This window comes from Emericellopsis cladophorae (assembly GCF_022114955.1).
Source record: "Emericellopsis cladophorae strain MUM 19.33 chromosome Unknown NODE_28_length_274560_cov_118_130999, whole genome shotgun sequence".
Classification (NCBI taxonomy): Eukaryota; Fungi; Ascomycota; class Sordariomycetes; order Hypocreales; family Bionectriaceae; genus Emericellopsis; species Emericellopsis cladophorae.
Window position 1 is genome coordinate 31,576 of NW_026250953.1, and position 11,928 is coordinate 43,503.

The window sequence follows — 11,928 nt, forward strand, 5'->3', positions numbered from 1 at the left end:
TCTTCATCCATCCCAACCATGAACCAGACCAGAATAATGAACCTCAACAGACCGCTTCGACTACAACACTACAAAAAGCAATGAGCCGCGCAACCCATGGCACCATTAATCTTACCCACGCACAGTGCATACCGGTTCTACAGCGTGCTTCACCTTCTCCAAGGTATCATCGCCTTCCCCCCACTCCTTCACCAACTTGGCAATCCCTCGTCTGGCCATGCCCGCCTCCCGATTCCGATACACACTATCAATCTTGCGCACATCCTTGTCGCTGACCAGCCAGCGCTTCTCTTCCTCCACAAAGTCTTTGTACGTGACACCCTCGCCGTATCGGACACGTACGTTAGCCGCCAAGTGGTCTCGCAGAGCCTTCTCAGCTTCCAAGTGGTCTTTGGGCGGATTCGGGTCCTGCGTCAGCGTCAGGTCCCGCGATGGTCTGAATGTAGGAACCTTTCGGCTCGGGTCTGGTAGTATGGGCACTGCGTTCCAGAACAGCAGCGAGCGGCTGCCCATGACCACTACATTGAGTGTCCTGACCTGAGCTGGTGAGATGGGTGCGTGGCCCAGATTGAGGTACTCAAGCCTGGAAGTGCGGATCAGCTCGGCGATGGCATCGACCGCTTCATCCGTGATGTAGTTGTACGCTTGGCCGAGATCCTCGGTGGTGTACGCTTGTCCCAAGTCCAAGACTCGGAGGCTGGGGTGGCCACAAGCAGCCTGGCACAGGGCAATGGCACCTTTGGTGCTGACGCCGGCTGATTGTATGAGCAGACGGGTGAGTTGCGGTGCGTGAGGCAGAGCCTCTGCCAGTGCCTGGATACCCTCGTCGCCAAGGGGATTGGAGGACATGTAGAGGGATGTCAGCCCACAAGCTGGGGACGCCAGAAACCGGCCGATGGCGGTGGTGGCTTTGGTGGATATACCGCTGCCGTTGAGGTAGATGTTGCGCAAGGGCAGTGGTGAAGCATCATCAGGCTTGTGCGCAGCGAGCTGGGTGAACAGGTCTGCGACGCCCTGGTCACCGAGCTCCGTCTGGTCCAAGTCCAGCGTCCTCAGATTCTTGGCGCCGATGACTAGCTTGGCCAGATGGCCTGCGCTTCCGTGCCCGAGAGGGTTACGCTTCAGCCAGATGTTGGTCACGCTGTCCGACTTTACGAGCTCTTCAGCCAGTATGGCAAAGGACTCCGTGTCGATGCAGTTGCCAGCCAGATACCACGTCTCGATCTTGTCCGGATGGTCCCTGAGAAACTCAGCGATAGCGTTGACACCAGACGGTCCGATCACATTGTTCCCCAGCAGGAAGTGTTTGATGAACGTGTTGTGCCGCAAAGAAGACATGAGAGACCAGATATGCTCTGGTCCCACGACCATCTTGCAAAGGTCCATGCGCCCATCATCGTACAGAACGCCCTTATTGAACTCGAGAGCCTGGACATTGTAATACGGCTCCTCGAGCACACGGGCCTGATCATTTTCAAGTACGTCGGCCGTGCCATTGCGACGCAGGTGTCCCAGGAAAGGCTTCAGATCCTCGCCTTGCGCGACTTCCACCGGCATGGGAATAGCGCTGACACCATTCAAGGAGATCGGTTTCACAGCCGGATCCCAAGGCCCCTGCGCAGTGATCCGTGAAGACCACACAGGTGCTTGCACGCCAGGCGAGACACCACCGGACAAACCGTGCGTCGACCGACCGTTCTTCCTCGTGGCCGTCAGGCGGTCAAACTCCCTCTGCAGAGCGGTCCAGGCCCGAAGTTTCACGCGTTCGGCTTCATAGCGAATGAGGGCCGTCAGGGAGTCGGCTTCGCTGGGTGAGAGCAGCGCGGCAATCTCCTGGGCCAGGCTGGCGCGCGCGGAACGTCGACGGGGGAGATCGTAGAGTTCGTCGGGAAGCCGATGAGCCGAGAGGGGCAGGTTGACAATCTCATCAGGTGAATAGGCCTGGGAAGGGTTGAAGTCGGGTAGTTCTGCGTAGAGAGTGTTCAGTGCGACTCGGCAGAGGGCCGCGAGACGTATTGCGTCGTCCGAGGGGCCGTTGGCCAACGAGATGGTAGAAGTTTGGATCTGTGTCGCAGTCGCCATCATGGAATCTTTCTCTCGCCTTTTAGTTTTGCCAAAGTGACCATGAACACTGGAGATCTCATTCTTATATCGGTGTGATCTTGACGATCCCTTCGGCTCACAAGGCTGTGCATGACTGTTCATGCAGCATGTCAGCGACAAGGGCGTCCGATGTAGAAGGACGTGAACCCACAATTACAGTCAGATCGACTGGCTGCAATTGTCAATTGATCTGCCTTGAGAGGTGAGACTGAATGAAAGGTGGAGGCCCGGATGACTGTCAGACTGAATGATTCACACTACATGTCGACAACAGGGCGTACGTATCTCATGCCCCAAGACCTTCAACGGGGCTGCATCGAAACATTTGGAAAAGAGAATGACTTGGTCGTTGACAGACTACCAAGGACTAAGTACGACCGTCAACCATTTCACCTCTTCTGCTGGCATGATGTTGGTGCGCGCAAGCCACATTCGAGGGGAGACCGGCATCATGAAGCAATTAGTCGTCAATTCCACACCCGCATCTATTCCCAATCCTTTCCTGCCGCCCCAGAGAACCTGTCCCAGACCAATGGCCCGGACCCCAATGCAGATCTTGATTGTTTGATGTATTAACACAGGACCGTCTCCTCCAGCCGGTGAAGATGTACACAGCACATTACATGCCCTCAAAGTCACCACCCAAGTCGTCCTCGTCCAGATCGCCCTCCTGGATCTCCTTGGCCATCTCTCGCTCCCGCTCGCGCGCCTCCTGGGCATTCTTAAGCTCAAGGCGGTGCTGGTTCATGGGGAAGCGCATAGCCTTGGTGTGTTAGCACGAGATCTCCATACGTTTCGAATTGTTCTCACCTTCACACTCTCGTCGTGCAGCGCGAGACACGCCCTGATGCGGTCGTGGAAAGCCTCACCAGGCTCCCTCGTGGCGTACACGTCACCCACTTCCTTGCTCTTCATGAAACCCTTCTCGCGATCCAGCGTAGCCTCAATCACACCATCGCGAATGGCCTTGGCCACAATGTATTCCGCCGACTCCTCGCTGCCCAAGTGCAGGCGGATGCAGATGTCACGAAGCGAAATGCGAGAGTACGACAGCGACATCATGCGGATGCCCGTCTTGATGACGTTCTGGCGCAAGCGCAAGATGAGGCTGTACGTGCCGTCCCGGTGGAATGTGTCGGCGTGGTCGGCAATGGTCGTCTCAAAGTTCTCAATGTCGCCCACACGCACAGCTTGTACGAGCAGGAAGTAGGGGTGGAGCGCCTCCTCCATGGTCGCCTGACGGAAAGTCGAGCGGTCTGGAATGTCACCCATCAACAGCTCCACAACTAGTAGCACCTTGGTGGCGGTCTGAGAGAAGCCCAGTGCGCAGTTGCTCCCGGGTGCCTTGCGCGTGGCGGCCGTCAGATGTTCGTGCGCCTCCGTGTACCGCAGCTGGATCGCCCGGATACGGCCGAGATAGTACAGGAAGCGAGCAACTTGGTTGTTGACGGCATTCTCAGGGAACTGGGTGTGCGACACCAACAAGTCGGCCTGGTTGATGTGCGATGTAAGCAGGTAATTGCGCAACAACAGGACAATGACCGACGCCTGTGTGTCAATGTCCTTGCGCAGGACAGCCGTACGCAAGGCAGCAAGTAGTATGGGCCGCACTGCTACAATTGGTGACTCGGGCGAGGGTGGCAGAGGCTCCATGTGCTCGCAAAAGAGCTGGAAGTAGAAGTAAACCTTGGCCGAGAGACTGTCGAGCGTGCGTCGGTTCAGCGACTGGATGCGATCGGTCAGCTGCTCAGAGAACCGTGCACCCTTCGCGTACTGCTTTGAGTCGAAAAGATAGACCTGGATGAGGATGCCCAGGAAGATGTCCACCTCAGGAATAAGATCCTTGGCCTCTTTCTTGGACCCATTCTTAGTTGAGGGCTTTGCATCTCCATCAACTTCCATCTCTGACCCCGATGACTTGCCCAGCTGTGTATCTGCACGGTCGATGGCGGCAAGGAGGATTTTGGCACTCTTGGCGCTGGCAGCTGTCGCAGGGAAGCTGTCGGCGATGGCTTGGGCGATAATGTCGGGCGTCAGTCGCTTGCGGATGAGCGAGATGGAGCGAAGTGCGCGCAACGAGAAGCGTGGGTCGAAGAGAGCGACGGCACGGTCCAGTAGCGCAAAGTTGCTCTTGATGTCTGCGCGAGGTCAGGGTCAGTCAACTTCCAGCGACCGGGTCATCCTGGGAAAAGCACACACCTGTGACAGCCTGCACGGCTGGGTCAACTTCCTCAACCTTGTCTTCTTCACCGCCCATGTGGACGTCGCCATCGCCATCAGCGGCTTGTGCCTGCTTCTTCGAGGGAGGCACCACGACGGTCATCTCCTCGTCAGCATCCTTGCCGCCCTTCTTGCCCTTGCTGACGCCTTTGGCATCCTTGTCGCTTTTGGGGGGTGCTTTGCCAGGCATCGCGGCGGCCTGTAATGGCGCAGATCTGTATGTTGTCGAGGCTTATCGCTTGGATGATGGAGGAGGATGATGACAAAAGTGTCAAGACCGCCGGGTGAGCGCGTCCTCGAATTGGCACGTCGGTACTTTTGATGAAATCGTTAGCTTGATGAGGCGTGCGCGAAGCTTGAGGCGTGCGATAATCGGCGTCGACAGTTGTGTTGACGTCGTTAGGCGGTTTCGTCGTCAAGGTGCAGTCGTTGTTGAAGCGTGGGAGAAGGTTCGAGCTTGGAGGACCAGACATGCATTCGGTCAGTCAGGCGAGCTGAAGGGCAGTTGTAGTGGTACTTGCTGCTGCCCGCGTTTTAGGTGTGTTGTTAAGGTACCCGGGACCACCATTATGCAAAACTTGTGCAGGGGGGTTTGTGCTGTGCACCAGGCGCGCTGTGGGGTTCTACATCTACGTGCGGTGACGTTTTCTCAGTTCTGCCTTGAGCTGCTCAGCAATTCCCAATCGGTACGAGTGGATGTCTACAGGTAACCTTGGGCATTAGAATTACTGCGATATCAATAGCGTCTCACATTATCACTACGCACGCGTAAGATCTGACAGGCAGACGGAGATATCGGCTTAACCATACGATGTTGATTGCAAGAGTCGGGTATGCGCAATGTGAGTGCAACAAACTCCTTTCACCAGCCGTTTTGACCTTGCGCCTTGTAAAGGAAATAACACTTTGCCGTCCATCAACGTCATCCCTACGCAGTGTGAAACATTGTCCATTATTCCCCCTTTCCTGGCATGACCTTGGCTGCCTGGACAGCGCTCATCTTGTTGATCCAACCGGCCGCGGGCTGCACCTTGCGCACGGTTCGGAGCTCGTCCGAGGAGTAGCCGGGAACACGGATGTTGTAGGTCCTCTCGAGCACAAGTTGAATGTCTCTAATCTCGAGAACCTTGGAGCCACGTTCCTTAGCATTGCGGCAGGCTGCATGAAGGACATTATCCACAAATGAGTCGGCCATTGTGAGGACGCTCTGTTCGCTGTTAGCATCATAAACAAACTCGAGTATCTTCCACATAAACTGACCTCCTCAACCTCAGGCGTCAGGACATTGCTCTCCTGACCGTCCGAGACACCGCCACAGACCTGGCGCACAAGCTCGTCAAGCTTCTTCTTGCTCAGAACGCGATCGCCCTCCGCTTCGTTGTTGTACGCCGGGATCTTCTGAACCACAGGCTGGTGCATCGCAGGTCCCATGATTCCACTGCCCTGGTTCATGGTCGGCCTGTTTCCCTTGACACCTCCGCCCACCACGACACCTTGAGGCACAGCCATGGCCTTCTCTGGTAGTTGCTTCGGGATGGGCATCTTGGAGTGCATTGTTCCGGGCACCTGTGGGGCATGTGGATGCGCATGAGCTTGCTGAGGCGGCTGCTGGGGCGGCTGCTGGGGCTGCTGGGCTTGGGTTTGCGACGCTTGCTGCTGTGGTGGTTGCTGCTGCTGTTGCTGCGGGGTGGCGCCGTTGTGTGGTGTGGCAGAGCCAGGGGTAACTGCTTTGTGTTGCGTCTGCTGCGTCTGTTGCTGGCCCTGCGACTGCGACTGCGACTGTGACTGCGCGGCAGCGTGCTCGTTGGCAAGCGTGTTCGCGTGTGAGTGACTGAGCCCTCGAGTTGGGTTGGGCGGCGGCCCGCCACCTGGAGCCTGTCCCCGACCAGCCTGGGCTTGCTGTGGACGCGCAGCTGCCGCAGCTCCACTGGCAACACCGTTAGACTGGTCGGCTCTCTGCGCTTGGAGCTGGGCTTGAGCTTGCTGCGCAGCACCGGGCGTGCCACGGTTCTGCTGCGCAGGCATGCCTCCATTTGCGGGCGAAGGTCTGTTGCCCGCCGCCGCCGCCGCCGCCGCCGCCGCGAGCTGAGGCGGCTGCTGAGCACCAGCTTGGCCATTCTCCTGTTGTTGAGTCGTGAGGGCCTTGGCTTGGGCAGCTTGCTGCCCGTCGGTGAACTGCTTTCTAAATGATCCAATCCAATTCTGAACTTCCTGTCGTCCAACCAGAGTCTTCTGCCTCATCTGGGTCAGGTTCTTCTGTTCATCTTCTGTCATGGTCCCTGATTGTTGGCGTTGGGTCAACTGCTGCTCGATCCTCTTGATACGTAGGTTTGACATCTCAAGCATGGCGAGCTTCTGTCGGTATTGCTCCCTCTTGGGCTCAGTCCATCTCGCTATCTCCTCGGCAGACTTGCCTTGCAGTTCAGGCGGGAGTCGAAATTTGAGCGTATCTACATGCTGGTTCATCTGTTCGCTCTGGGGTCGCGTTAATTGTGATTGCTGCTGTTGCTGTGGAGCGCCTTGTCCCTGCGAGGGTTGAGCTTGCATCTGCCGGGGTGTTGCTCCTCCCTGCGCTTGCTGCTGAGATTGAGGAGGGGGTGGAGAAGCCTGAGAGGGAGCTCTTTGAGGCGCTGAGGGTGGGTGTAGGATCGGAGTCTGTTGTTGTTGAGGCGCTTGCTGTTGGAGCTGGCCCGGACCTTGTTGCAACTGTTGTTGCTGGGCTTGTGCTTGGGGTTGGGTCTGCTGCTGCGGGCCATTCTGGCTTTGATTCTGCTGTACTTGCTGCTGCTGCTGTTGCTGGTGCTGATGCATAGCCTGGCGCTGACGCTGGGCGACCTTGCTTCGAAGCATTGTACTGAACGCGTGGATCTTATCCGTCGCGGCCTTGTTTTCCGCGCTGCCTGGTGGCGTGCTCTTCACCTTGTTCCACAGCCCTTCCAAGCCAGCGACATACTTAGCCTTCTCCTCCTCGGACAGAATGGCTAGGTTGCGAATATGCTGAGGCTGAATGAGATGCATCTTCTGCTGTGAATTCTGCCCTTGCTGCCCTTGCTGCCCTTGCTGTCCTTGCTGTTGCACTTGGCCTTGGCCTTGACCTTGACCTTGACCCTGGCCCTGGCCTTGGTTCATGATGTTGGACTCACGATGTGAGTTGGCGGTCGCGCTCGAGGATAATTTCGGCTGGCGTAATTTGGTCGAAGACTATCCGCAAAGTTCGGAAAGTGACCTCGGATGGTTGCGATAGGTGGTCTTGATGAATTCCGGTACGGCTGCTGCTGCGCGTGATGGCAGCACGATGCGTCGTTGCGACCATGCACGCGGATCGCGACGGCTGCTGAGTAAGGTAGTGGAAATTATGGGTCCCCTGTTTGGAAACTGAGGAGCGGCGGTCGGAGCCAGTTTTATCCGGCCGTGTACTCACTTGCCGGAAGCCAAGATCCAAGGCAAGCTGTGTTGAGCTGCGCACACGAGCCGTTCACACATCCGCCTGAACCGCATCATCTTATAATCATTGAATGAAACTCCCGTACAGCTCGATTAGTTTCTAGCTCTATGCGATTCAGATAAAATACGCAGTCATCAATCTCAATTAGGGCCAGTCTTCTGCAGCTGGGCATCAGGATCCATCCATCATTGGCTTTCTGTAAGATGCCCTTATGCCGATGGATCAATTGAGGACAAATACTGAGTGAAGAGAGGCATCTAAGTTTCTGGGAGTGATACAAAGCTGTTTACAACATGATCTTGCGAAAATTACTCTTAGTTGGCGGGCAGCTGGTGTATTGACCTGAGGCACACTGTCGTACGAAGATTAGCGGGGCCGATTCGTTCTACCTGGCCAGCAGTGACCAGCCGTATGCGCAGGCTTCGACGGCGAATCCGGCTGGAGCCCATTGGAAGCATTCTGTCCGGTATTTTCGACATGCTTCCTGGTCGATCTCTGCAGCCCGCTATTGATGCCCAAACTACATGTACTTGTCGACGCTGGGCACTGAGAGGTGCCACCGCGAACCCCACGCGATAGGTCACAGCAACACAGGCCACGCAGAAGCAGGCTCGGATCGTTGAACGATTAGGCTCATGCAGGCAAGTCGAGGTGTCGAGCAGGGCAGGCATGATGCGCAGCATGCTCTCGGCTTGCACAGCGCACATGAGAAAGTGTCCTCATGATGTATATTAAAACAGGCGGACCGCCAGTTGTCCTGGACGGTGAAGCTTGGAACACCACAAGCTGGGTGTCTAATGCAAGTCCATCCAATCTATCTTTAACAAGTCAGCACAACAGGCATTCTCATTTCCGCATCCGTTTCATCGTTGCTGGAGCAGGCTGTGTAATCATTCATCTCACTGATCAGGTACCAACGGGGTACGTGCTTTTGGGCAGAGCGCGCAAGATACACCGCCAATCGTCGAGGTACCCACGAGTCCCACGACTCTCATCAACTGCCCACGCGCCACTCACCACTCCTCTGGCCACAGAAAGCCGCACAGCAGACAGCCTGGTCCAGCGACGCACAGCTAGGCTACTACGTGTCGGGAACTTGGGTGTCGTTTGTCAGCTTGATCGATCCGATAGATCGGCAAGGTGGGCGAGCAGCGATTGGATTGACTGATTGATTGAGGGTTGATCGATGAGAAACAGCAGCAGCTGAAGACGGCGATTGCACCCTCTGCCATCCTAGTCTAGCCTGCCCATCGCAACAGCGAGACAGGCATCTCCTTGCATCTCTTGCGGCCAGGACCGGGATACGGCTTTGCTGCACAGCGCTGAGCGATTGAAGTCACGTCAACTTTCCACTGCCGCCTCACATTCTTGAGTTGTCACCTCTCACCACTCGCCTCAGCTGTGCTTGCTTGCTCTCGCCAGCAGGACCTGAAGCGGCGGCATCCATTCCGGCCAGCGTCCGATTCCAAGGTTGCACTCCAAGGACTCGAGACGGCTACCTACGTGCTGTTCAGAACTTCAGTCACGGCCATTGTCCGCGAACGAACCCACCCAGCGACGTGCCTGACGAGCAGCGACCCCTCACTATCATTTTTATGCTCTATTATATGATGACCCCATTAAGCACGCAGAGACGCACATTGACCACTCCTGGCTGGAGTCTCCATACCCGGACCTCGGTGCCCTGACCCAATTTCTTCAGATTCATTCACCAAGGTCACAATCAGCGGATCAGCAGCATTATTCAAGTAAAACAGGCGAGCGAGCGAGCCATCGTCGACTGCAGCGACAGCTCCAGTCTCCCAGTCCGACCGACCGACTGACCGACCCACCGCTCGAGCTGCCTGCATATTCAACAGCAGCAAGCAAAAAACCACGTCTGGTTGCAGCGCCGCTGCATCCTGCGATGCTCTGTTGGCGATAAAGAGGTAGACACGTTATTTACGGCCCTGGCTTACTGCCGATACCAGCAGCAGCGGCGCCACCACCACTACCTACCGCAACACCACCACCAGCAGTCTTGTATCAGCAGTGTCTAATTGACTCGACGAGTACTGTACTTCCAGTAACTTGCCAACCAAAGGTTAGGCCCGGTACATTGTACCTGTACGGAGGTACCTTCAATTGCCTTGCATAAGGCTCACACGTCGAATTTTCCCTTATGACCCCGTGGGCCAAGATACGTACCAGCAGCCTCTTCTGCCCTTTCTTCCCTCCTTCTATCATCGCAATCCCGGTGTCGCATATTTATCGTCGGCGCCATCCCACTTGGAGCTGGGTGTATCACTCTGGACACACACTTCCTATCGCTCACACACGACGATCCCTGGCCGTCTCTACCCCACACGCACCACCATTACCCATCGCTCCCGTCTAAGCTCCGGCTTCTCTTGGTCCTTGGATCGGCTTTGGGAAGCGAGATCCCCTCGAGCACTCGTTCGATCCGGTAGAGCGTCGCTGCACGACGACAGCACAATAGGCTCGTGTCGCACCCACCAACAGCCCCGTCACACCAAAAGCCCGCAACAAACACCAAGCCAGACAGAAACTTTCCTTTCTTGTCAGACGTCGACTGGTTCACGCCGCACGGTCATTACCATGCCACGGAGCAGACGCCTCCGCCGGAGGCCGTCAACGCCGAACCTCCAGCAGGCCGGGAGCTCGCACACCGCCGATCCTGCATCACCACCCGAGACGCCCACCAGATTTTCCCCATTCTCCCGCAAAAGCAGCCTCAAACCACGACACCAGCCGCCTTTTGCTGCGCTGGCCGACGATCCCCATATCCGGCCCGTAGGCGACGGGCACCAGTTCAGCTACAGGCCGTCAATAGGGCCGGCGCAACTCAGCCCTATGGACTCGTCTTCAGATTCGTCGCAGGCTATAGATAGCTCGGATGAAGAGGTGGATGACGAGGAAGATGACGATGAACAAGACAGTTTGGGGCAAAATATGCCAATGGAACTCAATCGCTCGAGATATGAGATCTTCTTGAGGAAACAGAGTCAATCAGATTCTGAAGAGGAGGAATCCGATGAAGAAGAGGAGGACAATGCGAGCCAACGAGACAACGATGATCCAAGCGACATCGATGCGACGAAGCAGACTTCATCAGCAAAGACATCTGCCGTGGTCTGGGACATACAAGTGGTCGAAGACATGGACCCGATGGACCCAGGCAGTCCTGCGCTTGAGATACTCTATCCTTATGAGATTGAGGCCTCGAGAGCTGGAACCCCCTCGACACAGAGAGACCACCCAAACATCAGCCGGCCGCCTCCGTCGAGACTCAACCGCACAACAGCCGTGGCATCGCCGTCTTCCTCCGACGAGGACTCGGAGGAGGATTCGGATAACTTGGATTCGGACAACGACGATGCATGTACGGCGGATCTCGATCCTGAGCGCGCTGCCTTTGAGCGCCACCAGGAACATATGCGTCGCCTCCGTCGCGTGAGCATGTCCAGCAGCGTCGGCAAACGCACGCACAGCGAGTTGTCGGACGACAGCGACGACGAATTCCTCGACGTCAACGACGTCGGCTCCAGCGCTCGCCGCTTCCGGAAACGCCTGCACCGCAGCAGTCTCCTCTTCCACGACCCGCCGCAGAAGATTGTCGAGCTGGAGGAGCCCAACTCGAGTGAAGACGAATGGGTCATCCGCGCCAAGGCGGGGCGCAAGCTGGCGCAGGAGCTGCCTTATTTCTGGGAGATGGAGGTCTCGGAAGTGGAATCGAGCTACGACTTTACGTTCACGGTGGAGGACAAGACGAGAAAATGATGATGATGATGATCACGACGATGATAATGACATTATGGGAAGGGAGGAAACAAACAAACAAAAAAATTGGCGAGAGACGGCATAGACGGAGTGTGCTTGCGAGGCCCTGAGGGAATCTGGTATTCGCAGGGCCCGCCGCTCCATTTTTCCTTGGGTTCTTCTACGGATAGAGACAGAGGATTCTGTACGCGCGATGATTGAGGGCATTTGCATAGCATAGCGTGTACGACTCTGGCATTATGATAGATGGGGATATATGAGCACCTACTATTGGATGATGATTGCTTCATTGATTCACAGTGGGAGCAAAGGCTTGTTTTGTTTCTCAGAGTGGGACTCAGCCCACTCACATATGCCACCGGCGACAGTGACGATTTCTA

The 11,928-nt window shown here is 56.3% G+C and overlaps 4 protein-coding genes across 4 annotated transcripts; 1 reads left to right on the forward strand and 3 right to left on the reverse strand.

Annotated features, from left to right (window-relative positions):
* Positions 1–111: 111 nt before the first annotated feature.
* Positions 112–2,085, reverse strand: J7T54_001044 (uncharacterized protein; the record flags this gene model as incomplete). The annotated part of the gene is made up of 1 exon (XM_051507092.1): positions 112–2,085. One exon carries the CDS (start codon positions 2,083–2,085, stop codon positions 112–114), a length of 1,974 nt encoding a protein of 657 aa, XP_051361592.1.
* A 637-nt stretch (positions 2,086–2,722) lies between these two features.
* On the reverse strand, positions 2,723–4,513 carry J7T54_001045 (uncharacterized protein; the record flags this gene model as incomplete). Its single annotated transcript, XM_051507093.1, has 3 exons — positions 2,723–2,866; positions 2,914–4,241; positions 4,303–4,513. 3 exons carry the CDS (start codon positions 4,511–4,513, stop codon positions 2,723–2,725), a joined length of 1,683 nt encoding a protein of 560 aa, XP_051361593.1.
* Positions 4,514–5,275: 762 nt separating this feature from the next.
* J7T54_001046 (Transcription initiation factor TFIID subunit-like protein) lies at positions 5,276–7,452 on the reverse strand (the record flags this gene model as incomplete). Its single annotated transcript, XM_051507094.1, has 2 exons — positions 5,276–5,530; positions 5,584–7,452. The coding sequence occupies 2 exons, from the start codon at positions 7,450–7,452 to the stop codon at positions 5,276–5,278; spliced, it is 2,124 nt and encodes a 707-aa protein (XP_051361594.1).
* Positions 7,453–10,366: 2,914 nt separating this feature from the next.
* Positions 10,367–11,548, forward strand: J7T54_001047 (uncharacterized protein; the record flags this gene model as incomplete). Its single annotated transcript, XM_051507095.1, has 1 exon — positions 10,367–11,548. The coding sequence occupies one exon, from the start codon at positions 10,367–10,369 to the stop codon at positions 11,546–11,548; it is 1,182 nt and encodes a 393-aa protein (XP_051361595.1).
* Positions 11,549–11,928: the final 380 nt, after the last annotated feature.